Source organism: Arachis stenosperma, chromosome 3 (assembly GCF_014773155.1).
Source record: "Arachis stenosperma cultivar V10309 chromosome 3, arast.V10309.gnm1.PFL2, whole genome shotgun sequence".
NCBI lineage: Eukaryota > Viridiplantae > Streptophyta > Magnoliopsida > Fabales > Fabaceae > Arachis > Arachis stenosperma.
In genome coordinates, this window is record NC_080379.1 from 170,771,794 (window position 1) to 170,799,439 (window position 27,646).

The 27,646-nt window shown below is 33.7% G+C and overlaps 5 protein-coding genes across 13 annotated transcripts; 1 reads left to right on the forward strand and 4 right to left on the reverse strand.

Moving 5' to 3' along the window:
- Positions 1–574: 574 nt before the first annotated feature.
- Positions 575–3,498, reverse strand: LOC130970145 (sm-like protein LSM7). Its single transcript, XM_057896141.1, has 5 exons — positions 3,247–3,498; positions 3,018–3,099; positions 2,428–2,499; positions 1,555–1,607; positions 575–839 (listed from the first exon to the last, which is right to left on the reverse strand). Exons 1-5 carry the CDS (start codon positions 3,247–3,249, stop codon positions 750–752), a joined length of 300 nt encoding a protein of 99 aa, XP_057752124.1. The 5' UTR covers positions 3,250–3,498; the 3' UTR covers positions 575–749.
- Positions 3,499–4,361: 863 nt separating this feature from the next.
- On the reverse strand, positions 4,362–6,791 carry LOC130970144 (probable amidase At4g34880). Of its 2 annotated transcripts, XM_057896140.1 has the most exons (6): positions 6,692–6,788; positions 6,168–6,623; positions 5,698–5,909; positions 5,383–5,619; positions 5,107–5,299; positions 4,362–5,018 (listed from the first exon to the last, which is right to left on the reverse strand). In XM_057896140.1, exons 2-6 carry the CDS (start codon positions 6,192–6,194, stop codon positions 4,653–4,655), a joined length of 1,035 nt encoding a protein of 344 aa, XP_057752123.1. In that variant the 5' UTR covers positions 6,195–6,623; positions 6,692–6,788; the 3' UTR covers positions 4,362–4,652. The 2 variants fall into 2 exon arrangements, with proteins under 2 accessions (XP_057752123.1, XP_057752122.1); XM_057896139.1 differs by having other exon boundaries at positions 6,154–6,791.
- Positions 6,792–8,415: 1,624 nt separating this feature from the next.
- LOC130970648 (probable amidase At4g34880) lies at positions 8,416–10,702 on the reverse strand. Its single transcript, XM_057896793.1, has 5 exons — positions 10,140–10,702; positions 9,760–9,971; positions 9,241–9,477; positions 8,970–9,162; positions 8,416–8,889 (listed from the first exon to the last, which is right to left on the reverse strand). The coding sequence occupies exons 1-5, from the start codon at positions 10,614–10,616 to the stop codon at positions 8,536–8,538; spliced, it is 1,473 nt and encodes a 490-aa protein (XP_057752776.1). The 5' UTR covers positions 10,617–10,702; the 3' UTR covers positions 8,416–8,535.
- Positions 10,703–10,712: 10 nt separating this feature from the next.
- On the reverse strand, positions 10,713–16,954 carry LOC130970647 (kinesin-like protein KIN-12B). Its single transcript, XM_057896792.1, has 16 exons — positions 16,661–16,954; positions 16,401–16,541; positions 16,216–16,299; positions 15,983–16,108; positions 15,837–15,896; positions 15,691–15,744; positions 15,512–15,604; positions 15,051–15,146; positions 14,666–14,811; positions 13,856–14,005; positions 13,640–13,769; positions 12,706–13,548; positions 12,524–12,622; positions 12,287–12,439; positions 11,357–12,196; positions 10,713–11,221 (listed from the first exon to the last, which is right to left on the reverse strand). The coding sequence occupies exons 1-16, from the start codon at positions 16,952–16,954 to the stop codon at positions 10,964–10,966; spliced, it is 3,567 nt and encodes a 1,188-aa protein (XP_057752775.1). The 3' UTR covers positions 10,713–10,963.
- A 5,351-nt stretch (positions 16,955–22,305) lies between these two features.
- Positions 22,306–26,007, forward strand: LOC130970306 (probable glutamate carboxypeptidase LAMP1). Of its 8 annotated transcripts, XM_057896351.1 has the most exons (10): positions 22,306–23,052; positions 23,178–23,296; positions 23,431–23,603; positions 23,774–23,861; positions 23,970–24,006; positions 24,424–24,524; positions 24,688–24,804; positions 24,914–25,054; positions 25,198–25,422; positions 25,884–26,007. In XM_057896351.1, exons 5-9 carry the CDS (start codon positions 23,985–23,987, stop codon positions 25,219–25,221), a joined length of 405 nt encoding a protein of 134 aa, XP_057752334.1. In that variant the 5' UTR covers positions 22,306–23,052; positions 23,178–23,296; positions 23,431–23,603; positions 23,774–23,861; positions 23,970–23,984; the 3' UTR covers positions 25,222–25,422; positions 25,884–26,007. The 8 variants fall into 8 exon arrangements, with proteins under 8 accessions (XP_057752334.1, XP_057752333.1, XP_057752330.1 ...); XM_057896350.1 differs by having other exon boundaries at positions 23,178–23,603; XM_057896347.1 differs by lacking the exon at positions 23,774–23,861 and having other exon boundaries at positions 23,923–24,006.
- The last annotated feature ends 1,639 nt before the right edge of the window (positions 26,008–27,646 follow it).

Below are 27,646 nucleotides of genomic sequence, written 5' to 3' on the forward strand. Positions count from 1 at the left end.
CCTAACAAATACACCAAAGAGACTTGTTAAAATTGCTACAAAATAAATTTTAAACTTTCCAAGTCACTTATAAGAATAAAAGTTTAAAAACTTACTATATTAAAATCATTACAAGTAGCTTTAGAGTATACTCGTTAAGAAAACCCTACTTATATTAATCACCAAGTACAGTTTTTTTCTCTCTCATCATAACCCTTTTATAGGTAAATTTTAAAAGGAAAAAATAGATAAATAAAAAGGGCTATATATATAAGAACTAAGAACAGTTCCCCAGCAATTGTTAATACTTAATAGTAGCTTTACCCTGTAAAGGCTTGTCCTAAACAACACTAATCACTAGTTTTAAGCATAATTGATAATACCATTAGAAACAACTCTAAAGCAAACCTAAGAACTTAGCATTAAACAGACAGTGGTTGTGATCAAATAACTATGGTAACCAAATCTCAAGGTCAACATAATGCACATGATGTACTTGGCCAGATCAACATATAATATTCCATGAAGGGGAACTCGCAAGAAGTTAATAAAACACATTCTGAGCAAAAATGCATTACCAATCAGAGGAATTAACTTAATCAAGAACAAACTAAGTGCACATATGACATTATATTGATTAAAGGCCTAAGAATATATCCAATATTACGAAGTACACAAAATGCTATTCAGAATCTCTGCATTAATGGTTTCATAGCAAAGCCATGAAGGGATTGATTAGCACTTAGATAACAGGTAAAAATACTTGAAACCTAGGCCCCATCTTGCTGTATAAAGGGGTTGGCAATCTCATCTGTACCATCAGTTGGGGACACAAGCATGACAGCAGTTCCTCTACAAACCTGCAGTGCACCAGAAGCAGTCAAGTCCCTTGGTATTGAAATATCCAAAACAAAACAAACTATAAAAAAGAAAACAAATAAATAAATACATCTGCTTATTTAGTCATGTTGTAAGTTCTATTTTTTATTTTCATTTTGCAGGAAATGATTTTGTGATATCATAATAACTTCCCCTATAGACACTGCAAACTCCAAAATTGGTGGAATTTTAAACAATTAGCATACAAGGGCAGGTGCAAAGCATCCTGTGTTACACAATCTCGAGAAACGATGCACTTAAAGGGTGTATGTAATGTAGGTAGCCTAGCCTAAATGCATCTATAGTCTTTAGATGTATTGCAATGAAATGCTCTTATTATAAAATGAACGAAGCTCTTTAAATTTTGCAGAAGCCTATTATTAATCTCTTCTATGAAGCATGGCATTCATAAAACGTTTGTTCCCCCTCCCCTTCCAATATGAACCTTCTTAGATCTTCATTTTTACTTACATTTAATAATAAGCTTATAAGCTCTGATCAGTTTAACCCCAACTTATCCCACAACGGATAATTTTCCCTTTTCTTTATTCCAACTAAAAAACTCATCAGTTGAGGAGGAAAACCAACAAGGTTCAGGAAATTATTTTTCACATTCATGCATGAAATGTTAATTTTCAGACTGGATCAGCAAAATTTTACAAACAAGGTATAGTGTTGAAATGGAAGAAAACTTACAATTAAGCCAAGACGTCTGGTCTGATCAGTAGTTTTGAGAGGATCATCAGGATCTACAGCATGAGACAAATGCAATATTCATAAAAATATATATATATATATATTACAAGGCAGAAAATTTTTAGGAACAAGCCAACTTATTATTTTGGTAGAGAAAAAGGGAGAAAAGAAAATGAAAACACAAGTTCTACAGTGAACTCAACATTTGTATGGAAATCTTAATTTTGCTGTTGGATTTGATAAATCTGAAGGAAAGCATATGTAAAAAGATGATGGATTCAATAAAAATAAGCCCCACTTAAAGTGAGAACAAAGTCAAATATTTTAAAACCCAATGTTAATATTATTCAGCTTTCAGCACCAAAAAATTCTGTGCTAATTCTGCACATAGTTAGGGTTATTTTAGATGGACCTCTCACTCAAGTAAAATGGAAGTCTTGAGATATTTACATCATACAGTTTGATCATAGCTGCAGCGGAATTGAAGTTAAAGCATGCCAGTTAATAGCTCATTACTCATTCAGCCCTCACTCTCATGAATCAGTAAACATCCCTTTTCTTAATCCTCAAAAATTTGTGACAAGAAAATTGATCTAGCTTAGTGTGGTAAAATAATAAATTTAATGAAGAAACTTCTTGACAACAAAACAAATGATAAATCACACTCCTAACTATTTCATTCAAAATAAGGGCAACAAAGTTCACCAGATGCACATATTCTTTGCCCCTACCAAACTTCATTGTAAGATGCAACAATGTGAAAGTTACATTACAAAAGTTATTAGCATGATAAGAAAGTCAAAGCTTCAGAAGTACATACATGATAAATCGTTAAATTCATAAATAAAGAAATAGGGTCCACCTATTAGTTACCTCTTAGAAACTCTACAGCTTCATCTAGGACAAGGTTAAGCAACTGATCATAACCTTTGAGAGTTCCTGTCACTGTAATTCAACAAAGTAAAATGTAATGAAAGTATGTATAAGAGTCTGATGCCATTTTAATTCAAGAAAGATGCATAAAATCTCAACTTAGTATTGATTAGCAAATGTTCATAAATTGCAGTTGAGCACTATTCATTTGAACTCAAAATGAACAGCAGTGATTTAAAACAAAAAAAATGCCAAACTGACACGATTTTATTGTTCATAAAGACAGGAACTACATCAAGATTCAAGAGTAAGCATTATCCTCCATGAGGAATTCACAATCTACAACCAGAATCAACGTTGGGAAACATTTACAATAATCATCCACACTGTGACTATGTCCAAATTATTCACGTATCTAGCTTTAACACCAACGTACAAATATGAGACTAGTAAAACCATATCCAACTAAATAAAATAAAATAAACAATGAACCAAATACATACATTAACAATAGTCAACCCAATTCACACATATTTTGACTTACAAATAAATTAAGGGGAAAAACAAAGGAAGAGGAGATAGGGTTTAACCTTGTCTGCCACCAGTGAGTTTAACCTGAACACCTTTGTCAACGAACTTCGCTAGGTCCAGAACAGTTTCTTTCCTTCCCGACTGTCAATTTTAAAATCGATTAAAAGAAATGAGAACTATTTCCCTTTGCCCTTTGTTGCGTAAAAAAAAAAACGGAACTTTGGGTTCGTGAATTAGGAAAAGTTATTAGGTTTTAGAAAAGAGGGGATGTGTTGCCGGAGAACATACCATGGCTTGATTGAATTTGCAGCGGAGATAGCTTTGCTGGAAATGGTAATTTTCTGTGAAGAGAAAAGGGATTTGAGTTGCGGAATGATGAAGATGAAGATGAAGATGAAGATGAAGAGGGAGAAGGAAGCTAAGTTCACACTCTCACTCACACCAAGTGTTTTCGAAGCAAAACTCTTCGCACCACACTGAACTCAATCAACACTTTTTAGTTTTTGCCCATTTTTTTGAGTAAATAGTAAAATCACTCATTTTTTTAATTGATCTCTGCAGAAAATTTTTAATCAAATTCGTATTTAAATATTTTAAATCGATCAGGCTAGTCATTTCACTATTTTTATTACTAACAGTATCAAATTTTGTTGATATATAATACATTAAATAATATTACAATATACATTTAATAATTTTAATTGACTATTAACATGATTAATTTATGAAATTAAATTAGATCAATTCTAAATTAAGAGATTTTAATACCTCAAGTTCTTGCTTCAATTAAGTTTTGATTTGATCTAATTTTATAAATTTATTATGTTAATAGTTAATTAAAACTCAGAGAAGAGTATTTCGGTGTCACTTAATATGCCACATTAGTAAATTTTGACACCTATTAACAAAAAAAGTAACAGAAAGACTAATTTAAAATATTTAAAAAATAAATTTAATTAAAAAAAGTTTGGAAAACTAATTTAAAGAATCAGACTAATTTAATTCTTTTTCTTCTTTTATTTATTCTACTCTACTTATTTTGGGTTAGGCATATGCAAATCATTACTATACAATGAGAATCTAAATATTTTTAAAAATACAAATCATCACAGATAAATTATTATTTATATCATATATTTTTTGTAAGTTAAAGTTATTTTTGTATTATTATTTCTATTTTTTTTAAAAAGTAATCAATAAAAATATGAATCATGGGTGCATAAAATATTATACACAGAGACATAGTTGAGGTTTTATAATTTAAAGAATCTTTCCGAGTTTAATGAAAAATGAAATGTCTCCTAAACAAAATAGTACAAAATAGTACAAGATGTTATGATTTTGACTATAAAGATTGAATTTGAATTATAAAAAAATATATTCTGGAAGATCTATGTGTATTTATTGGTTTGAAATTGAGCTATTAACTAATTTATATGAGTTGCTGACTTGCTGCTATTAAATTTAGTATTTTTATTTGGAGCAACACATCTATATATGTCTTTGTACTTAATCGGAAATGTTTGGTAATCAAAGAAAATCAGCCAAAAACAATCATAACTTGCCTTATTTAACATTCATTAATTGTTGCGACAGCTAATGAATTTTAAATAAAACAAGTTCTGGCTGTTTTTTTTTTGTCTCCCTAACATTACCCGTACCTAATATATGAAGTCATAGAGTCAAACAAGACATTAAAATTTTAATTTGTGAATTGGAGGAGGAGGCTTCCTAAGCTTGGTTGCTTGTTCAAAGGAATAAGCAATTTCAATGAGCTTAGGCTCTGATCCTTTCAACCCTCCAAAACATATTCCAAATGGTGCACCCTTTTCATACCCTGCTGGAACCATTACTCCCGGGTAACCTCCAATAGCAAGTATGCTACTAAAGCTTGAAAATGGTGCCACCACGGCATCTAGTTTATTTCTTTTCATTAGTTTCTCAAACCCATTCTTGGATAATCTTGTCATATTTAATAATGCTCCATTTAGTTGTTTCCCAATTCCACTTGTCTTCTGAGCTTCCAGCATGAGATCTTGGCCATACTCATCAATCTTCTCCTGCCATTTCCATACCATTGTTAAGTTGGTATTCATTGTTCCCACTGTGCAAAATACAAAGGAAAAAAGGACTTCCCAAATTACTCACCAGTTTTGAATGTTTCTTGTTGAAAGCTATCACATCGGCCAAGCTTCTTACCGGTGAAGCAACCAAGTCTTTGAGGTATGCATTCAAGGCTAGTTTGAATTCAATATCCATTGCAATGGATTCACTTTGATCATAACTGAGTTCATTTATGTTATCCATCTTCAAATTATCAACTAAAACTGCACCTCTTTGCCTGAGTTTCAATGAATTATATTAGAAATACTAACATTCATTAGAAGTAATAGTTGACACAAATATAAATAGCAATTTGATTACCTTAAGGTGCTCATATGAAGCTTAAAAGTTTCTTGCAGAAAAGCATCATTCCCAGAATTGAAGAACACTCTCACCACTCCTAGTCTCTTTCCTCTTAGTCCATCTTTCCTTAGAAATTGAGCATAACCACCTTTGGGGACAAATTTTGATGCTTCAATTGTTGCCTTATCATTAATATCGATGCCTGCAATGGTTTCAAGAACATAGGCAGCATCTGATACAGTCCTGCAAATTGGCCTGCACCAGCCCACAAAATTTTGCACATTAATTCTTTTATCTAAGAGAAAATGGAGAGGAGCACTGTGATATACTTACCCAACTGTGTCTTGTCTTGGGCTAATTGGGACAACTCCAGCTCTACTAGTGAGACCAACTGTTGGCTTGATCCCCACCACTGAGTTATAACTTGAAGGGCATAAAATGGAGCCATCAGTCTCAGTACCAAGGGACACTGTCACCATATTTGTTGCCACTGATATTGCTGATCCGCTACTTGATCCACAGGGATCATCCCCTGTGTATGGATTCTGCAATTCACAAATGCCATTAAAAATATAGTCACTAAGCTAAGTTCACTAGCCTTTCAGTAGGATGATAACTTGCAAGCACAGAAAATAGCATATTCTTATGTTTTCATAATACACCAAAATAATAAGCAATCAATCTTTGGTCTATGCATTCCCATGTTTATACTACATAGTTTGGGGCTACATGTACATGAAAATTAAGTCACTAGCATATTATGATGCAGAAAAATGTAACATAAATCACCTTTCCTTGCCCACCTCTTGCACTCCAACCACTAGGTGCATTACTTGACCTGTAATGTGACCACTCACTGAGACTGGCTTTTCCTAATATGACAGCCCCGGCTTTCCTTAACCTGGTAACTACACCAGCATCTCTAGGCACCTCAGACCCCAGAAGTGCATAAGACCCTGCAGTAGTGTTCAGTTTATCCTTAGTTGCAATGTTATCCTTAACCAAAATGGGTATTCCATGCAAAGCAGAAAAAGGGCCTTGTGGCTTAGTCTTTCTCTCTTGGTCAGCACTGTCAGCTTGGGTTAGTGCATCTGGATTCACCTCCAATACCCCTCTGAGAACCGGATTCAGGCTTTGGATTCGTTTGAGGTAGAACTCAACCAGTTTCCTAGAGCTTAACTGGTTTCTTTGGAAAGCAAGTTGGAGATCATGCACGGTTGCTTCCTCAATTGAGAACTGCTCCTTGCTAAAGGTCGCTACTGGTAACACAGAAGACAGTGTTACCAAAAGGATAAGAAAAATGAATTGCAAGAAAGAGGATGCATACACTGATGGTGAAGCCATTAAGAGTTTAAGACAAGAAAATATCTTCAGGTGACTGCGCTATTGTATGCTTGGGATGAGTTGCATTATAATTGTGGAAAAGTGGAGGACAAAGAGCAATTAAAAAAAGGTGGGTCACAGGCTGCGATGTTGGAATCCAAAAACTAAGTCTTCCAGATCATCTACACTTTCATCGCACATTCTTTTGCCGACAGTATGTGCAGCATGTTTTGGTCCCACATAGGGAGTGGATATTATATATATAAAGTCGCTATTAACATTCTGTGCTAACACTGGTACTAGAAACTAGAAAGACTCCGTCCACATGAACCTTGTTATTTTTTTTTTAAAGAAAGTATAGAGAGTAATGGCCTAAGTCTACAATGTGAACAATGGAGGTTTAGGACGTATTAGAGATATGACTATTAGTGTTACATTGTCTTGTCAGGTTATGTTTTTGGAATGAGTGGGTTCATGACATGGTATTAGAGTTCTAGATCCAAAAGGTTAAGGTTTCGATCTTTTGATGAATTCCAAAATCAGTTTAAGTTTTTGGGTTTCAGTGTCGTTAAAAAAGATTTTTTTTTATTTTTTAATATATTTGATAAATTTTTAATAATAAAAATAAAAATACTAAAAAAATAAAAAATATTTTTTTTAAAAATTACAATATATATTTTTTAGAAGATTTTTTTCTTTAAAAAGAATATTTTTTAAATAATAAATAAACAAAAAAATACTTTTATCTTATTTTACCCACGCCCAAACAAGTCCTTATGTTTCGGACAAATTACTTAAATAATTGAATTGAAACCAAATTTACATGAATCCTCTAAAGTGAGAAGAGTCACGTACTTAGCCTATTTTAATGTAAATCGAATTCACTTACGTCGATTTAGCCATGCATAAGTAAATCGAATTTAATACATTCGATTTAGGGCTTTGGTAGTAAATAGAATTAATAAAATTCGATTTAGTAATGATGCTAGTAATTCGACCTTACTAGTACGAGGATGCACTAAAATAAATCGAATGGAATGAATTCGGTTTAAGTATGAAAATATTATAGAGTAAATCGACTCCACTTAATTCGAGTTACCCATAACCAACAACATTATTAAATTGAATTAATTTAATTCGATTTAAAGTAGACCTCTAACCTCTATATACGAACAAGATGTTGAATCCACGTAAGAGTGACACTCAAAATGGCTACGGGAGATAAATTTTTAGTTCTTGTGCACTACAAATGCACCATTAAGAAAAAAATACGATCGGAAATTAAGTTTACTAATAAAAATTCGTTGAGCGTCTTTATCAGACCTTCTACGAAACTGGTTGATGAATTCGAATTACTAGGGACGAAAATTATGGCTACAATTCGAAGTCATTGGCTTTGATTTACAATAGATGGAGTCAAAATAATAGTAAATTGAATCCATTCCATTCAATTTATATCAATTCAAAGTAGTTCGAATTTGATTAATTCGATTTACTACTAGAATGTCTAAATCGACCTTACTTAATTCGATTTTCATAAAAATGTATCTCAGGACATGTACGCAACGTTATTCACTTTAGGGGATCCATGTAATTTTGTGATCCAATTCAATTATTTAAGTGATTTGCAATTATGTTTCACTATATATATGATCATCATCCATTCAACTTTCAGCCTTTAATTCTTTAATTACTTTCGAAGTGCTTTGTTTGGGTCTAAATGTAGTTGAAGTAAACCCCTGATTATCTTTTCAGTTATTGGATTATGTTACATGTCACAAACCATATCATTGTATTGATTTTATTAATGGTCACACAATACAGATCATTGTTTAACATTAAACCTTTTTACTTATGAATTGGAGGAGGCTTCCTAATCTTAGTTGATTGCTCAAAGGAATATGCAATTTCAATAAGCTTTGGCTCTGATCCTTTCATCCCTCCAAAGCATATTCCAAATGGCACACCCTCTTCATATCCTGCTGGAACAATTATTCCTGGATAACCTCCAATAGCAAGTACTTTGCTAAATCTTGAAAAAGGTATCACCACAGCATCAAGTTTATTTGCTATCATTAATTTCTCAAATCCATCTTGGGATAATTTTTTTAGATTCAGGAGTGCTTGATTCAGTGTTTCTCCAAAGCCATTTGTCGTCTCAGATTCCAACATGAGATCCTGATCATACTCATCAAGATTCTCCTGCCATTTCCACAAGATTGTTAAGTTGGTAAGATGGCAAAAAACAGAAAATAAAAAGGGTGACCTCCAAAAATGCTAACCTGTTCTGAGTGATTCTTGTTGTATTCTATCACATCGGCCAAGCTTCTCACCGGGGAAGCAACTAAGTCATTGAGGTATGCATTCAAGGCTAGTTTGAATTCAATCTCCAGAGCAATATCTTCACTTTGATCCATATTGATTTCGACGATGTTATCTATCTTCAAATTGTCAACCAAAAGGGCACCTCTTTGCCTGAGTTTTATGCAAGTACAAGAGACTTGTCACAGTTCAAGTAACTAAGGCTTTGAAATAGATGCTAGTTTCCAATACCTTAAGGTTTCTAGGTGTAGCTGAAAAGTTTTGTGCATAAAAGTACCATTTCCAAAATTGTAATATGATCTCACTACTCCTAGTCTCTTCCCGCTTAGTCCATCTTCCCTCAGAAATTGAGAATAGCCACCTTCTGGGACATACTTTGATGCTTCAATTGTTGCCTCATCATTAATGTCAATGCCTACAATGGTTTCAAGAACACAGGCAGCATCCGATACAGTCCTGCAAATTGGTCTGCTCTAGCCAACACAATGTTAGGGTAATGTCTCAAGACAGAAATATAAGGATACTGGGAGATACAAACCTATTTGGAGAAGACGACTAACAAAATCTATTAGGCCGTAAACAATTTGCATCAAGAAACTTGGGACAGAGGGACATGAACAAAGATACAAAGCCTCTACTTTTCCTATCCTACAACACTTGCCAAACACAAAGTTATAACTAAGGAATGAGAACCTGCAACAGGATTTTGATATAAGAGAAATGGAGGCACTGTGACTGTGATATACTTACCCAACTGTGTCTTGTCTGGGGCTGATTGGGATAACCCCAGCTCTACTAGTGAGACCAACTGTTGGCTTGATCCCCACCACTGAGTTATAACCTGAAGGGCATAAAATGGAGCCATTAGTCTCAGTGCCAAGGGACACTGTCACCATATTCGCCGCTACTGATATTGCTGATCCGCTACTAGACCCACAGGGATCACCCTTGGTGTATGGATTCTACAACATACAGAACATATCCATTCAGCCAATCTCACTAGTCATTAATTTCAGTTAGATAACTACTTGCAATCACATAAATTAGCACTAACAGCAAACAAACCAGAACATTTGATGCATAATAAGAACATTAATAAATGATACAAGATTATCATAAGTTTAAATTACCTTTCCTTGTCCACCTCTGGCACACCAACCACTGGGTGCATTATTGGACCTGAAATTTGACCATTCACTAAGAGTGGCTTTTCCTAATATGATAGCCCCAGCTTTCCTTAACCTGGTGACTACACCAGCATCTCTAGGCACCACAGACCCCAACAATGCATAAGACCCTGCGGTGGTGTTCAACTTATCCTTAGTTGCAATGTTATCCTTCAATAAAATGGGTATTCCATGCAAAGCAGAGAAAGACCCATGTGGCTTATCCTTTCTCTCTTGACCAGCTATGTTAGCCTGGGCTATTGCATCTGGATTCACCTCCAGCACAGCTTTGAGGTCTGTGTTAAGTGTTTGGATTCGCTCTAAGTAGAACTCCACGAGTTCCTTAGAACTTAACTGGTTTCTTTGGAAAGCAAGTTGGAGATCATGCACCGTTGCCTCCTCAATTGAGAAGCCCTGCTCGGTAGAGGTAGTTGGTAGCATTTCCTCTGGAGAATTTGCAATTGCAGCCTTCACGAAAGAAAAGTCAACGTTCTCCCGACAGGATTCTGACAGCCAGTGTTTGTTCTCTTGACTCATTCTAGTTTTATTGTCTTTATAGTATCTGACGTGTATATATATATATAATCCACTATACAATCCACTATTTTTTATATCATATTGAGTTTCAAAGCTAAATATCTTGTGGTGGATAACTAAGATTGTATATTAGGCTTTGGTGCAACGTAGGGGGACATAGGGAGTTACACTCATTTGTACTGAGTAAAAATCATATTAACAATTAAATACAAACCTAGTAAAAGATTACAGTTATTAACAAACTTATTAATCTATATGTTACATCTGTCATAACCAGAGAACCAAGATTGTTCTGCTAGTTTTGCAAGGTCGCTGTCCTCTTCATTACAGAATGGCTCAAATTGTTGAATTACACCATGATTACCAGTTGGTTCTCTTTCTTTCTTAGGCAAACGTGCTTCGGCAAGCAGTTCTTGGAGTGTGGTTATCTCCTTCTCATGTTTATTCTTCAATTTATCAACTTGTTTGTAGGCCTTTGCAGCTTCCTGCTCAGCATCCATAGCTCGCTTCTGGAAATTACCAAGGAGTTTGGTTCAGAAGAACGAAAAAAAACTGTGACTCATATTGAAGTGCTATATTAAACGTCATCAATGCAATGCAAACTTTATTATTAAACATACATACATATTTGATTCTTTACTCACCTGTGCAGTAATGACACCTTCCTCTGCTTCTTTAAGCTGCACAAGCAGTTCACTTGCAGCTTGAACTGCTTCACTGGTATCCTTCAATTGGGCTCGAAGGCCTCTATTTTCATCCCTTAAGATTTTTATTTCCTTTTCTTTTTCAGCTTTTAATGCTGTAATTTCAGCAGCTAGGGCATTTATGAACTTAGACTCTGGACCTCTTACTCCTGCTCTGGAAGCTGCTTTCTTGACATCGTCTATTCCATCCTGGATCTTTCTATGCCTTTCAAGCAATTCTACATGTTGCTCTTCCAGATCTGCATATTGCTCTAGAAGTCGTGCATGGCCTTCTATAGCTGCTTGCATTGCTTGATTCAGTTCCCTAACACACTTCCTCTCAGCATCTAGTTCCTGCTTCCTCTTTACAGCCAGTGACCTGTTAGCTTCAAGCTCAGCACTCAGTTCTTTGGTAAGTGAAATCCACTTTCTCTCGGCATCGGCCCATTGACTTCTTTCATGTTCAAGTTTTTCTTTGGCACTGTCCTTAGTAAATACTGGATTTTCACTTTCCCAGTCACCACCCTCTGTTGAATCTGGAATGGCAGTGAGATTTGCTGCCAAACTGGGTTCAGATGAATGAGTCAATTGCAATGGCAGATATTGCTTTCTTGCTGATGTGGCTGAGGAGTCTACATAAAATTGAAGCTGGTTTCTTAGACTTTGTATCTCCTCCATCAACACTTCCTTCTCCCCCAATTTGTAGAAATTCTGGTACTCTTCTAGCTCATCTTGTACTCTTTTTAATTCTATCTTCATCTCCAAAACTTCTGGATGATGTTCATAGTTCTCCTTTAAAAGCTGTCGAATGTTTAAAGTAGGGTAAGTCCTGAATATAAGCATCAAAACGTGTCACTATAAAACAGAAACCGTAAAAGAACATATTTCTACCTTGTGTTCATGCCTGAGGGAAATCAGCTCTTCATCCAAGAACTCCTCAGCAGGTAAAACACCATCAATAAGACTCTCAAGGCGAAGAATCTTTTCTTCCTTTGTCTGTGCAATTATGGCGTTGCATTCCCTCTCATGCTTGTGTTGTTGCAACTACAAGTATGAATTAAAAAATTTCACAATAAGATGGCAAAACAATGGCTACAGATGGTCCTTAATAAACAAGCTGAAACCTACTAAATGATTGAGCTGCATTATCTCAGAAGTCTGCTTCGCACAAAACTCTTCCAGCGCCATTTCTCTCCTTATAGATCCAGCCAAAACCTTCTCTATTGCCTGTATCATGACAGTAAGAAATTATAATCAATAGAGTGAATTCAAGCTAATTGGCAAAATTGAGCTGCAGCTCTTATACTCACTTTTAGAATTTTCTTCTTCTTCGGCTTATCTGCTGACTCAGGGCAACCAACAGGCACCAGCTGCATGTTTGAACCTTCATCTATCTCAGTGACATCATGCTGCACTATGCTTTTACAGTTATTGCAGTCAAACACAACAGAATCTTCTTCTCTAGCATTATTGTCGAGAAAAGTCTGCACTCCCACGTCAACTTTGTTAGCTTGACATATTAGCTTGGATTCCCTGTGTTTGAATGAGAGCTGCAACGATGACTGCCTCAAAGCTGAACTATGATGCTGGCTACCAATAACATCAAGACCAATGCTTGCAGCTAAATTTTCATTTTTAGTAAGGAAATTTGGAGCTTCCTGGCCAGAAAAGCCCGTACACAATTTCTGATCAACAATTTGTGTGTCTAACTCACTTTCGCCTTGAAGAATATTATTAGAAGGAGACAGCCTTAACGAAGTCTTCAGACTTTTCCTGCTACTGGTAATTGTTGGTGAAACACTGGGAGTTGGGGATTTGAGGTTAGGGGGTGAATTGCATTGGGCTACACCAGGGTTAGATAGGGACTCACAATTCATTGAAGCCCTAGGATTAGGAGAATCAACAGATGCATTGGGGGCTGACAGGGCAGCAGAACCTCCATCCGTATTGTGGAGAGTTACCAAATGGTCATCAACTCCATGCTCAACAATCTCCATCACCTCATCACCATCATCATCAACATGACGTAGTGATTGTGGGCGGCTAAGGCTAGACTGCAATAAATTCAAACTTCTTTGTATCCAAGCTGTTGAATGGCCTCTACTTCCATCACTTGGACTGTAACCATTTGCTTTAATTTGATGCAGCTCATCCTATTGATTTCTTACACTTATTAAATTGTTCAAATAATTTTCATGTTCTGAGAAAAACAAAATGATTGAGTACAGTGGAAGAGATATATACCCTGAGTTGGCGTATCACTTTCCGTAAGTGGTTCACATCATCATGCATAACTTCATTAACAACTGCTTTATTCTTGATAGCTTTGGCACGTTGTGCAAATCTCAGAGTACTGAAAGTTTCATTCCTACAACTGAAATCCTGAGTCATGTCAAGATATAAAGATTTCATAAAGATCAAACACAAAAAGAATTCAAATCAGCAGTGGTTTACATCTACCTTTGTGCTGGGGAAATAGCACAAACCATTGTTAATTTTGCATTTCCTCCAAGGGAATCCTGCAATAAAAATGTCAACTTGGAATCTCTATATGGTATATGTCGCTGCTTTCCTGTCTGAGAAACTTCAGCTAGAATGTTTATCAAATTCCTGAAGTACAACTTAACATCAGTAACTATTTTTAATGTTGAGAAAAAAAAAAAACTGTAATTGTGTAGTCAGGAAAGTACTAATAAGATGAATACTATGTATTTCCAGCAGAATCTACTCTAGTATATACAAGGAAATCCTTGATTCCTAATGGTTCCCACATCTTTGCTCTAACAATGCTAACATTGAAGGTAGTGAAAGGAAATTCTATTATGTCAACTATATGAGCCGCAATCATTAAGGTAGTAAATGGTAGATTGCAAATGCGAACAAGTGAAAGAGAACAAGTAGCAGTGATGCAAAATGTTGAGATGAGTGAAAAAATCAAGAAGAAAGGGTAGCACGGATTGTGAGAAGGTGACCAAAAGGAATTGTGCAACTTGGCTTGTTATGGGAGGAGAAGAGCACAAAGTCTCCTGTGAGAAAAAGGAATCAAATGGAAGTCCAATTGCAAAAGTAGAATAGAAGATTTTACTCTAAATGGCTCTACTGGGGAAAAGCCTACGCATATGATATGGCTAAATTCACTTTGCCTTCTATGAAAATCTTTAATGTTGTGATGGCAAGAGGTATTTTCTATGAATACTTATTAAACCATTTGTGATTCTGCTTCAACTCCTGTATAAAGTCTATGTCAAACAAATACTTATTAAACCATACCCAAGCTGTGAAAGTGATCTATTAATATTGCCAGCTTCCTTCAAACGCTCTCCGGCAGCACCCGTTAATTTTTGTCGCTCAGACCCAGCTAAATCAACAAGGTTGATTCTACTTGTTTTAAATCTGCTTATACCATCTGCAGAGCTCTGCAAAGTGCAAATATGAATTTACTTTAATAGCTCATTTATCGACGGTTCTCTTCTCAAAGAGGAAAGCTTCCCATATTTCAACAAAAAGAAAAAATCGACATTACTATATTTCATTCCAAGTTTCTAATATGTAACATCTTTTCTTTGAAAAACTAATCTATCTTAGAAATTCACAATTATTTGAAGAAGTTTCTATTACTCAACAATTTCCAAACCATGAGGAAAGAGAGCATCACCTTACATCGAGACTCAACAACACAAGTAAAAACAGTGTGAGAGCGAGAACTCTCAGAATTTATACTAGTTGCACCTACTCTTCTGTTTGACAGTCCCTGCATGATGAAATGCAAATTCTAGAGGTTATGGGCTTTTAGATAGGGAGGTAAAGAAAGGAAGCAAGGATAAAGACTCTGAAAACTACAAAATATATATAGCTGGTTGAAACTTCTGAGTAGAGTTTATTAAATAGAGTTTTTTTTTATAAAGGCACTGAAGAAAATAATTTAATTTTCCATGAATTATGGAATAAATGAATGTTGTTTTCCATTCAGTTATTCATGCTTCAGAGCGTCAAAAGTTAACCTCATGAAGAATTTTAGTTTTAAAATCAAACATTATGATACTCAAAATGAGGTAGCACAAGGTAAAAAGATTTATCTTCATTTCCTATGAATCCAAGAAGTATGGCAAAGTGCACCTTAATTAAAAGCTGAGTCACATCCTTCATAGAACAGACAGGCTCTTCTGTAAGATTTTCAACATAGACGCCAGATTTGACATCTTCTCTGATCTGGACAAAAAAAAACATGACCCATTCTAGTATAAACAATTCCAACATGAAGTAGTGGAACTAGAAATATAAGATATAAACTTTACCTGTAGGTTTCTTTGATTTGGATCTAATAGATCTGTTATTTGTTCATTGTATATCTGCAAAGCAAATTTGTGTGTCAAATTGACTACATCACAGGGTTTAGCAGGAAGGAAGATAGAAAAAATAATATCCAGTCATCCAATTCTACCTCAATAAAAGAACAGCGGCACTGATACTTGAGTTGCTGGTCAGAATGCTTAGTTTGCTCCTGTGAAGGAAACACAACAACAAACATCAGACAAAGTCATACATTCAACACAGGGTTCTTAATAGCAAGCAAAACTTAAAGCTCACTTCGTCTATGCGGGCAAAAAGTCTCTCAAATACACGTGGCGTAAGGCCTCTCTGATCATTTGTTAGATTGTCTTCTGACAAAGAATTGGGAGGTCCCCAGATTGTATACGTCTTTCCACTTCCCGTCTAAAAACACATGAAATTAACTTAATCACTAGTAATGATAATAATAATAATAATAATTTACAACATAAGGGGAAAAGAAAAATGTTATTGGGAGAATGGAAATGAACCTGCCCATATGCGAATACAGAACTATTGAATCCTGCCAAGCAATTCTCCACAAGAGGCGCCCCGACAAGCTCAAAAATGTCTAGCTAGAAAATGAAATGATAAATTGGAATTAAACAGCTGAGGATAACTCGTGATGACTAAACACACATATCATTAGTTCAATTCTATAAATGGAAGGTCATACCTGAGTAGCGTTAGTGTCAGCAACAGAATCAAATGTGAAATTCTGACCGTTGATGAACAATGAATCATTGGAAATCTTCTTAACCCCAGAAGAATCCACTTCCTCCTTGTCGTGGCGCAGAGGTCTCATCCTCACAACCACCTACAAAACGAAAAATAGGAAGTAAATTAAAAAAAAAAAAAACGGATCTTCATTTCTCCAGCAACACTTCAGCCCCCCTACTTTCTACTCAATGTCGTTTGAGAGAGAAAACGTGATACCTTGACCCCAGAATCGAAATTGGCGGGGACTGAGTTGTCATTAAGAGGGACATCAAGGGCGAGCTTGCGCTTGAGAGGGTTTGAAGAGGGAGGCCTCGGAGGCAAGAGGCTCTTGAATCGGGCATTGTGGTGTTCGGGAGGAGGATCATTCTCCTTGGTGGATCTGTTCCTGCGAGATGGCCTGGGTTTTTTGGCGGTTGAGGAAGGTGAGGGTGAAGGAGAAGGGAACTCTGCGGGAGTAGGAGTGTGTGTCTCCCGCAAGATTGCATTTCTTGGCAGCATGAAGTGCTTCATCGCTGCACTGTAATGGATTCTAGAGAGAGAAAGTAGAGAGAGAGAGAGTATAGGGTTAGGGTTTGGATTAGATCGGGTAAGAAGACAACAAAGAAAGAAAGGAAAGAGAGGGAGACGGAGACGAACGCAACTAGCCGTTGGGATTTGAATGTTGGTTGGCACGTGTGAATTGCGTGACGACTGACGAGAGAGACAGGCTGAAGAAGAAAGATCTTTTAGTTAATGAAGTAGCCCTATATCAATAAAGAAAATAAATATATTAATCCTTTTCGAAAATGAGCAATGGGCCAGCAACTTTTGTAATTGTTAGCCATTAATTAGCCATCAATGATGATTTGATGGTGTGAAATTGGTGTGAGATTTCATCCAATGGCTCACATTTCTCTGCTGGTTACATGCTGGCCAAAATTCAATAGAATTGCTGCCCCCTAGACTTTCTCTTCGAAAATTTCTTTTGCTCTCAAAAAGACAATAAAAATTTAGAATAAGTGATTTAATTTAAGATTTAAGAATAAAGCTCTATATTCAAGTTATAATTCTAACTAACTAAGTACACGCAAATTTTATTGTCGTCGTTTCTTCTTTTTCTGATGCCTTTATTAAATCATTTCGGTTTATTTTTTTAGTAATTTGAGGTTTACTTGGATTTAGTTGAGAGAAAGTTTAGGGAGCCAACATTTTTATTAAAATATGGTCAGTACTTAACCAGCAAAAAAAAAGGTGAGTAATCTCACACCATTAGATGAAATCTCACACCATTAAAAATACCAATGATGACTAATTGATGGCTACAAATCACAAAATTTGCAGGCCTCCTAGCACTCCTCTTTTGTTGATGATTGAGTCTTCTTTACTGCTTCTTCAAATTTGAACTAATTTCGGTTCATTTGTGATTTAATTGAGGTTCACTTGATGCTGCAGATAAGTATTGACCAAAATTTTTATTTCTTAAGTAATTTCGGTTCATTTCTTAGTTTAATTGAGGTTCATCTGGATCTAGAAATGAATTCGATGTATTTTTGTTGATGATTGAGTCTTTTTTACTACTTTTTTTAAATTTGAACTAATTTCAGTTCATTTGTGTGTTAATTGAGTTTCACTTTATACTGTTGATAAATATTGACTAAATTTTTTAGCAAGGAAGAATAAAATTATTCATTATCACTTTATCCAATTTGCATTAGATTCCATTCCTTTCCATTCAATTTGTCTTGAAAGTCATCCCAACTTTTAGGACAAATTGTTCATCGACAACACACCTGAACTGCAAATGAATCGAGATATTATTATAACAACATCATTGTGTAATAACAAATTAACCAAAAATGTGCATTCTATAAACCCAGAAACTCTTGTAATTTCGGTGGATTTCTGAGTTAATTATGTCGCAAATCACTATGTAATTTTGGTGCATTTGGTCTCGTTATCCTGTACAATTCAAAACTCTTCTTCCTTCTCCTCCTCATCTTCTGCTTTGTCTTCTTTTTCATCTTTTTTTTCATCTTCTCTTTCTTATTTTATTTTCTCAAAATTCTTTTTTATTTACTCTCTTGAGAGGAATAAAACCAAGAAAAGAGAAGAAAATATCAAACAAAAAAAAAGAATAAATAACTGCAATAACATGAAAAAGAAGAAGAGAAGAAGAAATAAAAACAAAACACAGCAACAACATCACCAATAGAAGAAGAAGGAGGAGGTGCACGAAGAACAAACGCAAAGTGAAGTGGGATTTTGTTGCGTTAGTGAAGTGCATGTGTACACGCTATGGATAATGAAAGTAATTTTTGTTGAATTTATACCAACTTGATTGGATTTAGTTTCCAAAAATACTTGAATATGTAATAGCTCTGTTAATTTTAGGGATGGCAAATACCCTCACCCTCTACCTTCCGGCAGGGTAGAAATCCGCGAAAATTTACGCGCTGAAAAACAGATATGAAAATTTTTTGTACCCACAGAGACGGAAGATGGGAACCCGTTTATTATATAAGGCGAGAAGGGTACCCGTTCCGTGGGGATCCATTTAATTTCTGTTTATATATATATATATATATATATATATATATATATATATATATATATATATATGAGACTGTTAAATGTGTTTATTTGTTTTATTAATGATTTATTTCCGATATTGTTAGATATTATTATATTATAATCCGTATTATATGGATTTTTGGTTAACATTTTTTGAATATTATAGAACATTTAATATGTTAATTGTTTTAATAAATATAGGTATAGTTAGGTGTTTTAATAATTGTTGTTAGATATTTGATTAATTAGTAATAAATGGTTATTAGATAGTTGATTAATAAATATTGTAATTATAATTGGTGACCAATTAGATAAAGATGCTTATTTTATTTTTTGCTAAAGATATTTTTATGTTATGTTTTAATTGGTTTTTGTATAATTTATTCGGTGTTTTTAATCACATATTATTAAATTTCTCAAAAAATTTTCTTTCCAAAAACAATAAAAAATATTTAATTTGGACTAAAACAAAAAAGGTAATAGATTAACTAACAGATTTTTTTTAAAAATTAGTTATATAAAAAAATATATCACATTCATCAATATATATATATATATATATATATATATATATATATATATATAACAAGCTCTTCAAATTTTTATAAATAAAAAAATAATTAATTTATATTCGTACAATATATAAAATAATTACTATATTATTATTATATTATAGATTAAAATTCACTAATTTAAATTTTGTTTTATTTTTAATATAAGTATTAGAAATAAATAAATTTTTTATAACAAGATGTAATGTAACAAAATATATATAATATTAATTAATTTTTAAAAAATTCTGAAAAAATGGTTTTTTCTAATAAAGTGTTATTAGAAAATTAACATTATAAAAGCTAATTTCAACCAATATGATATAATAAGTTATTAAATATATTTAATACAAAACACATTGAATATAAATTTTTATTGAGTTTAAATTTTAAATAATTTTTAATTGAATTTTAAATATTTTTATTTTAAAGAGTTAGAATATTTTAATATCATCTTTTTCGTATCTTTTTAATTGAGTCTTTGATTTTTTAAATTATAAACCTTATTTATAATTAGGGGTCTGCTACACATACAAGTAAAAAGGCCGTACAAGTTTTACAAGTTATCAACCCAAACTTCATTAACACGCGCATTAATTCATTTTGAATGGAGCGTAACTACACGCGCCCCACTCAAACGGTTCCTCTTCGTCTTCTTCTTCTTCTTCTCTTCTTCGTCTTCTTCGTCTTCTTCCTCTTCCTCTTCCTCTTCCTCTTCCTCTTCCTCTTCTTCTTCGTTTTTTTTTCGATTTTCATGGTTTCTGAAATTCTTCTTTTTCTTCTTGCTGTACGTTCTTCTTCCTCTTACTCTTCTTCTTCTCCTTTTCTTTCGTTTCTGCACGTTTTTCTTCCTCGTTTTCCTCTTCTTCTTCTTCTTCTTCTTCTTCTTCATTTACGTCTTTTCTCTCTGTTTTCTCGTTTTTTTTTCGATTTTTCATGGTAAAATCGTTTTTGAAGAAGAAGAAGCAGCAGAAGATGAGGAGGAGAAAGAGAAAGAGTTCTGAATTATGCATAAGATGTACTTCAACGAATTTTGGGTGTATTTTCTTAAATCCTTTGGGTGTATTTTCTGTAACCCTTTGGGTGTATTCCTATAATCGTTTGGGTGAATTCTTGTAACTGTTTGGGTGTATTTTCTGTAATCCTTTGGGTGTATTTCTGTAATCATTTGGGTGTATTTGAGTGATATCTGACTGATATTTATGGGTGTATTTGACTCATATCTATGGGTGTATCTTACTGATATCTATGGGTGTATTTTTTATTTCAGAAAAAATGGCAAGCATTACAGAAATACACCCAAACGATTACATGAAATACACCCAAGAGATTACAGAAATACACCCACACGGTTCCAGGAATTCACCCAAACGATTATAGAAATACACCCAAAAGATTACAGAAAATACACCCAAAATCATGCATAATTCATAACTCTTTCTCTTTCTCCTCCTCATCTTCTACTACTTCTTCTTCTTCAAAAACGATTTCAGAGCTTGATGTCAAAAAACAATAGAAATCGAGAATAACGAAAAAAGAAAACAGAGAGAAAAGTACGTAAATGAAGAAGGAGAAAGAGAAGGCAAGAAATAAAAGAAAAGAAGAAGAAGAGGAAGAGGAAGAAGAAGAAGAAGAAGAAGGAGAAAGAGAAGGCAAGAAACGTACCTTGAATAATGTTTCTTTATTTTTTCTGGTGATTTTGATGAAGGAAAAAGAGAAAACGAAAAGAGGAGAAGAAATTTCAATAAAAAAAAGAGGGAGGAAGAGAAAAAAAAGAGACACAGAGAAAGAAGAAGAAGAAGAAGAACAACGGAGAAAGAAAAAGAAGAAAAAGAGGCACAAAAAAAAAACGTGAAACGGCGTGAATATAGCGCGTGTAAGTGACGTAGGAGTTGTAGCACGTTTTGGTGGATTAGGCGTTAATGAACTTGTAATAGTTACAAGCCCTAATCGCTTGTATACTGAGCTTTTTTCTTATAATTAAGAGTAATGTTTTAACACCACCAATTAGTCACACATATAAAAATACCAGAATAATTCTATTGTCATAATTATAATCTAACTTTATAAGCAATACAATAGAATAAAACTATATATAAGTAATATAACTAAATTTTAACTACATCTATAGTCACATTTCATAAATAATATAATCAAATTATATTTATGTTTATAATTAAAATATAAATAAAAATACAAAAAATTATCATGAAGGTTAATTTTTTCGTTCATAATTTTTTTTATTATTTTTGTAGTGAAAAATTTAATTATTTTAATAATTAATTTTTTTAAAAAAGATAATTGAATAACACAAAAAAAGTCTTATTAAGAGTAATTTATTTATATATGATTAAAAAATAATTGAATAATTATATATGGTAAAAAATTAATATTATTAAAAAATAAATTAAATTTTATTTTAAAATTAAAAATAAAATTTATTTAAAAAGTAAAATTAAAAATCATGCTTTTTTTCTTTTTTCTAAAATTTATCTCTCTACTAAAAAACTAGTCATTACAGACGGATATTTTCGACAAATTTTATCCCACGAAAATACAGACAGAATTTTAGATAAATATTTTTGTCAAAAAATAAAAAAAATAAATTAGCATAAATTATAGACAAAAAAAAAATCCGTAGATAATTCTATCAAAAAAAATTAATTTTTTTCGTAAAAAATAGTTACACGAAAAATTCATCTGTAATCAAATGAACATATACCCTAGTCTCTCGAGCTCCATTCATACTCCACACTCCACACAAGTGAAGAGCTTCTTCCTCTCTCCGTCCACGCTCTCTCACCGTCCACGAGCTTCTTTCACCGCTGCCGCCGCCGCTCGCGTCGCACAATAATCTCATCACTGACCTCAGCAACGGCCATTCGCTGGTTATCCTCATCCACTGGTTTTCATCCTTCAAGGAAGATTTCTGCCTCTGGTGGTCGCGGAGGTAGTCACGTCGTCGTCGTTCTCACCGCTCGGGGCCCATCCGCCTCCTTCATGCACGGTGTCATCTCCCTCCAACTTTGCGACGGCGCCGCTGGCTGTCGCGCAGCCAACCACAGCCTTTGTAAACAAGTAAGGTGGCTTTGGCGGTGGGCAATTCAACCCCTCCGCTGCTACTCTGCCGCCCTGGATGGAAACTTCCTCCTCAGCTCGGCCCGAGCCGTTTCCTCCAAATGCGCCAAATGTAGATCCAGGTGTTCTTCTCTTGTGTGTTCTGGAATGAGAGATAATTTTGATTGCAGTTTTGGAATTGAATTTTGGAATCCTGCTCGAACTGAAATTGCTCTTGATTATACTGGTTGAAATTCAAAATTGAAAGCTAATTCTTCTTCTTCAGCCAAATCTGTTGCTTCTTCTTCGTTTTCTGCATAAATAGACAAAGACGAATGCTGAATTATTGCTCGATCTGCCAGCTCTGTTGATTTTGTTTGTTGTTGAGGTTAAAATGTAAAATTAAAATCTGATGAGTCTCCTTCTTCTCCTTTGATGTGAACTTCTTCTGTAAGTTTTGGATTCCTTGCTGATTCTAAAGCTTTTGCTATTGTAGACTCTTATTCTGCAATTTTATATTCTGAATCTGAATTCCAAAATTGGAGATATGTGATTATTGAATTTTCTGCTGCTAGCTTTGCTGAATTGTTGCTGAGTAGTGAAAATTCTGCATTTGATTTGGCCTGAATCTGAAAAATTGAAGGCTCTTGGAGTCGTTAATGATCGTTGATTTGGTTGTGGTTACTGTTCTAAGGTCGTATAATGAGACTGCATTTTTGGTTACTCAAAATTATCCTGTCACCATCTTCAATTAAGCTCTGTCATATAAGCTCTGGCCCTGTTATTGTTTCTAGACTAGTATGATTTTTCCTTGAATTCATGAAATAGGTTTGGGAAGGAGAAGGAGTCATAACTTATGGCGGAAAACTAATTGGAGCCACTCCGTAGAAATCTGCACTTGGAGCTATTGTTAAATATTGGCTCTTATTTAGGTCACAGACCCAGATAACTCATCACAGAGCCTTTATGAAACTTGGACTAGTTCTAGCACCTCTCCTTTGGTAAGCATATTGCAATTGTCAAAAAATTAGTAAAGTAGAAGCATGCAATTTACTACGCTTTCAGTTTCAACAAATTGGCCAGTGATCAGTATGTGATTGATTGAACTTTAAAATAGCAGCATAACTTGAACATTTATATATAATCATGAACTATTTCTTTACATGAAAAGATTGGAAGATTAGGTGGTGGAGGATCAGATTATAAACCTTTTGTGCAGCATGTGAAAATTCCATCAATTGATATAGCCTTTGGAGGAGGTACATAACATATTAATTTAATCATTAAGATTCGGATGCATTAATAATACTCTCTCTGCAGATTATCCAGTATACCACTCACTGTATGATGATTTCATCTGGATGCAGAAATTTGGAGATCTTATGTTTCATAGGCATGTTGCAGGTTGGTGACATTCAATTTCCTTTTTCAGTTTATGTCACATTAAACTCTATCTCAGTTAACTCTAATGATATCAAAATGTTTCTTGAAGAGTTAAGAATTTAATAATTAAATATACAACTACAGGTTAAAATATGTTAACTTTTCCGCAATTAGTATATTCACAAATCACAACATATACACATAGTGTTACAAATGGAAAAGTTCTGTTATCATGTTTGACACTTCATGACCTTATTTGATACAAGAATTTTTCTCCGCATTGAATCGAATCAAATCCTAACAAGTGGTAACAGGATCTATGTCATTTCATACTTTATGCGAAAGAATAGGTGAAGGGACTATAGAAACCACAAGAGAAACTATAACTACATATACTTAATTCACTTGAATGACAATTGGTTCTGTTGTGGAAAACAGCTGCAAGTGTTTGGGGTCTAGTAGCATTATGGCTAGCAGACGAGGAGTTCTTACCTATTGATAATCCTTTTGATTATCAATCCTATGCTAAGGAGCTCCCGGTGTGTTAACTTTGTACTTTTTACACTCAGACTGTTGTCACTGAATTCAACGTGGCAATATAGTGCCATATAATCTATGTAGCCGACCTCACATTATGAGATAAGGATCGTTGTAACTGAATTTTATAAAGACATTCATGAAACCAAAATGTTTGAATCACAGCTTAATGTGAAGAACTTGGAAGATGAGATTTCAAATAAAGGCATGAATTTGTCTCCTATATTGAAGTCAATCAAGGAGCTTGAGACAGCAGCAATCAAGATAAATGACCAGAGAAAGGTATCATTTGGCCAAGTTTAAACTTAAAACAAACAAAAGTTCTTAAAATAACAACTATCATATAATAAAGTGTTTTCTTTTCTTTTCTTTTGTTTTTCTTTTTGTTCAGGAAATAGAAGCAAGTAAAGGTTGGAGAACATGGAAAGAATACCAAATGAAAGTGAGAGATGTGAATGATAGACTTATGATGGATGAACGTGCATTCACTGACAGAGATGGCCTCTTAGGAATGACATGGCATAAGCATTTGGTGAGTATATAGTTTTTTACCTAAGAAGCAAGTGTTTTCTAGGCCAGTTCCCTCATTCTTCTTCTGACTTATAATATCACATAGTCTCATTAACAAATGTCATGTGAACATTAGATGAATTCTACTGTTTTGAATGAAACCAGGGTTCTAACTTCTTAGAAAGATGAAATTGAAGAAACCAAGCATGCAAAGCAGAGAAGAAACATCAAACATGGCTACTACTGTTGGAATCACAGAATTTATTGGAGCAGAGATGATTGAGAAGGCAATTTCTTAGTAGATGAAGCTATTTTGTCCAAGCTAAAATAAATGAAGCTTTTCAAGGAAGGTTCCAAGCTATTTTGTCCAAGCCGTTACTTGAAACTGAGGTATTAATTGACCATAATAGATAGTTTAGCCTAAGATCTACTATCCTATTAATTAAATTTTCATATATCACCTGGATTTGGAAATTAAATAATTAACTGTTTTCATTTTTAAAAACTATTTCCCTTTGTTAAATAAAGCACATACATTTTGAAATGAATATGTAGGTGAAAGATGCAATGGATAAAAAGAGGCTGTTGGATTGTATTGTCCTTTTGAACTGTACAAGTGTACATACAAATAATACAATGAATGAATATTATTGAGTAGAACATGCGACCATGTGTGAGGCATAATATTCCTCTCTTCTGTGACTCATTGACGACTCTATGCATATTATAAAATATTTTTTTGGTAGAAAGTGGTTTTTTAAGGAAAAAAAAATCATAATTTGTTCCTTATCTTCTAATTTGTTGTGTAACTTTTTTTGCTTTCCTATTTGACTCAATGCGCTTCTGTGCAGATTTATTATGTTCAATCTTGCGAAGGAGATTGCTTCCAAAGTTGTAATGTTCCTTCCAAGAAATGTAGATCTCAATCAATTGGCAGAGTTATCTCTATCTGCCAGTCCACCATGGTCACTAGAGGTAAATTTCAACTTTTTGCCTATTGAAAAAACAAAAAAAGGTTAACATAATGCTCAAAGGGTTGTAACATAATATCAAAAGTAGCATATATATTCTCATGAATCATTATTATGTTGTATGATGTGGTAAGTCTTTGTCTATCATCAACTAGAGTTTATACAGGTTATATGATGTTTAAGTTGACTTAAGACTCAAGTTATATCAATGATTCTAGGTGGAGAAAGTTCACTTAAATGGAAAACTGAAGGCGACCACTGCGTATTTCAGCGACACAAGAGTTGGAGGTTGCTCGGTGAATAAACACATTCGCTTCTGCTCAAGCTCAACTGATGAAGAATCAGGATCCTTGCAATGAAATAGTTTTAGTATGATTGAACAATATACTGGGAATTATATTTGATGATCAATACATTTTGTTTATTGACTTGCTTGTTTATAGTACTTTTCTTTTGGTTTGATAATACGATGAATTTGTTTATTTTTTGAAATATTATAAATATTCCAATACAAATTAGATAAAAAATTGTATTAAATTTATATTTATTTTGTATGAGAACAAGTTTATTTTGTAATTGGAAAAATAAAAAATTCTATTTTACCTTACTAACGAATTTACAAACAGATTTTGTGTCTGTAATCAGAGTGTGAGATGATTTTCCAAGATTCAAATTACAGACAGAAAATTCGTCGGAAAATCCGTCTCTAATTACAGACGAAAAATCGGTCAGAAAATCCGTCTGTAATTGCAGACGGATTTTCCGTCTGTAATTATCGACGGAAAATCCGTCGAAAAGTTTGTCGCCTTCGGAAAATGGATGGAAAATTTACAGAGAAAATCTGTCGGTAACTGGTAAAAATCCGTCGGTAATTTTCCGACAGAAAAAAATCTATCGGTAAATAATTTACGACGAGACTTTTACAGAGGGACAAAATCCGTCGGTAATTTCGTCCATAACCAAAAATCCGTCTATAATAAAGACTAAATCTGTCTGTAAATTTGTCTGTATTAATCCATTTTCTAGTTGTGTCTACGAGTAATTCTATAAATATTTTATGATGAATAAAAATATTAAACTCGTACTAAAATTTATTCTAATAAATATTATTTTTATTCTACTAAACGTTAAATAAATTATTGAAAAGAATTTTGTTTCCTCCATTAGAGAATAATGATAAACTTCTATACTTCTATTATGTTATGGCAATAATTTGGCCTGTTACTTTTTAATGTACATAATAATAATAATAATAATAGTAATAATAATAAACAAGTATATCACAGTAAAAAAGGAAGCACGTCACCAAATAATTTATCATCCGAATTATATATGAATCAAATTGATAATATAAGAGCTAACATTACAAAAATCGATAACAAGATTAGAGACTTACAAAACCTTTCTTAGACTCACAAAAAAAAAACGTTTATATTTGTCTGATATATAAAACAATTATCATATATATATATATATATATATATATATATATATATATATGAGCAAAAAAAGTCCAACTGTTTTAAAGTAAAATTTTTTTTAATATTTGATTAAATATTCTTGTATTTAGTACTTTTTTTTTTGCCCCTTCCTCTTAGTTAAAAATATAATCATTATAATTTTTTAGTTATTATTGTTAGGGG

What these genes read in the sequence shown, in the direction of transcription:
- LOC130970145 (XM_057896141.1), bottom strand. An exon ending in ACTCACTGGTGGCAGACAAG is followed by an intron (nt 2,500 to 3,017) that starts GTTAAACCCTAT and finishes GTTGAATTACAG; the next exon opens with TGACAGGAACTCTCAAAGGT. An exon ending in AGCTGTAGAGTTTCTAAGAG is followed by an intron (nt 1,608 to 2,427) that starts GTAACTAATAGG and finishes CTCATGCTGTAG; the next exon opens with ATCCTGATGATCCTCTCAAA.
- LOC130970144 (XM_057896139.1), bottom strand. Translation starts at nt 6,708, where the DNA reads ATGGCTTCACCATCAGTGTATGCATCCTCTTTCTTGCAATTCATTTTT. An exon ending in CTTCATATGAGCACCTTAAG is followed by an intron (nt 5,300 to 5,382) that starts GTAATCAAATTG and finishes ATTGAAACTCAG; the next exon opens with GCAAAGAGGTGCAGTTTTAG. An exon ending in ACAAGAAACATTCAAAACTG is followed by an intron (nt 5,019 to 5,106) that starts GTGAGTAATTTG and finishes TGGAAATGGCAG; the next exon opens with GAGAAGATTGATGAGTATGG.
- LOC130970648 (XM_057896793.1), bottom strand. Translation starts at nt 10,616, where the DNA reads ATGCTACCAACTACCTCTACCGAGCAGGGCTTCTCAATTGAGGAGGCA. An exon ending in CCCAGACAAGACACAGTTGG is followed by an intron (nt 9,478 to 9,759) that starts GTAAGTATATCA and finishes TGGCTAGAGCAG; the next exon opens with ACCAATTTGCAGGACTGTAT. An exon ending in ACAAGAATCACTCAGAACAG is followed by an intron (nt 8,890 to 8,969) that starts GTTAGCATTTTT and finishes TGGAAATGGCAG; the next exon opens with GAGAATCTTGATGAGTATGA.
- LOC130970647 (XM_057896792.1), bottom strand. Translation starts at nt 16,954, where the DNA reads ATGAAGCACTTCATGCTGCCAAGAAATGCAATCTTGCGGGAGACACAC. An exon ending in AGATCACTTTCACAGCTTGG is followed by an intron (nt 14,006 to 14,665) that starts GTATGGTTTAAT and finishes GTTGTACTTCAG; the next exon opens with GAATTTGATAAACATTCTAG. An exon ending in AAGTGATACGCCAACTCAGG is followed by an intron (nt 13,549 to 13,639) that starts GTATATATCTCT and finishes AGAAATCAATAG; the next exon opens with GATGAGCTGCATCAAATTAA.
- LOC130970306 (XM_057896347.1), top strand. Translation starts at nt 23,964, where the DNA reads ATGCAGAAATTTGGAGATCTTATGTTTCATAGGCATGTTGCAG. An exon ending in GTTTCATAGGCATGTTGCAG is followed by an intron (nt 24,007 to 24,423) that starts GTTGGTGACATT and finishes TGTGGAAAACAG; the next exon opens with CTGCAAGTGTTTGGGGTCTA. An exon ending in TGACATGGCATAAGCATTTG is followed by an intron (nt 25,055 to 25,197) that starts GTGAGTATATAG and finishes GAATGAAACCAG; the next exon opens with GGTTCTAACTTCTTAGAAAG.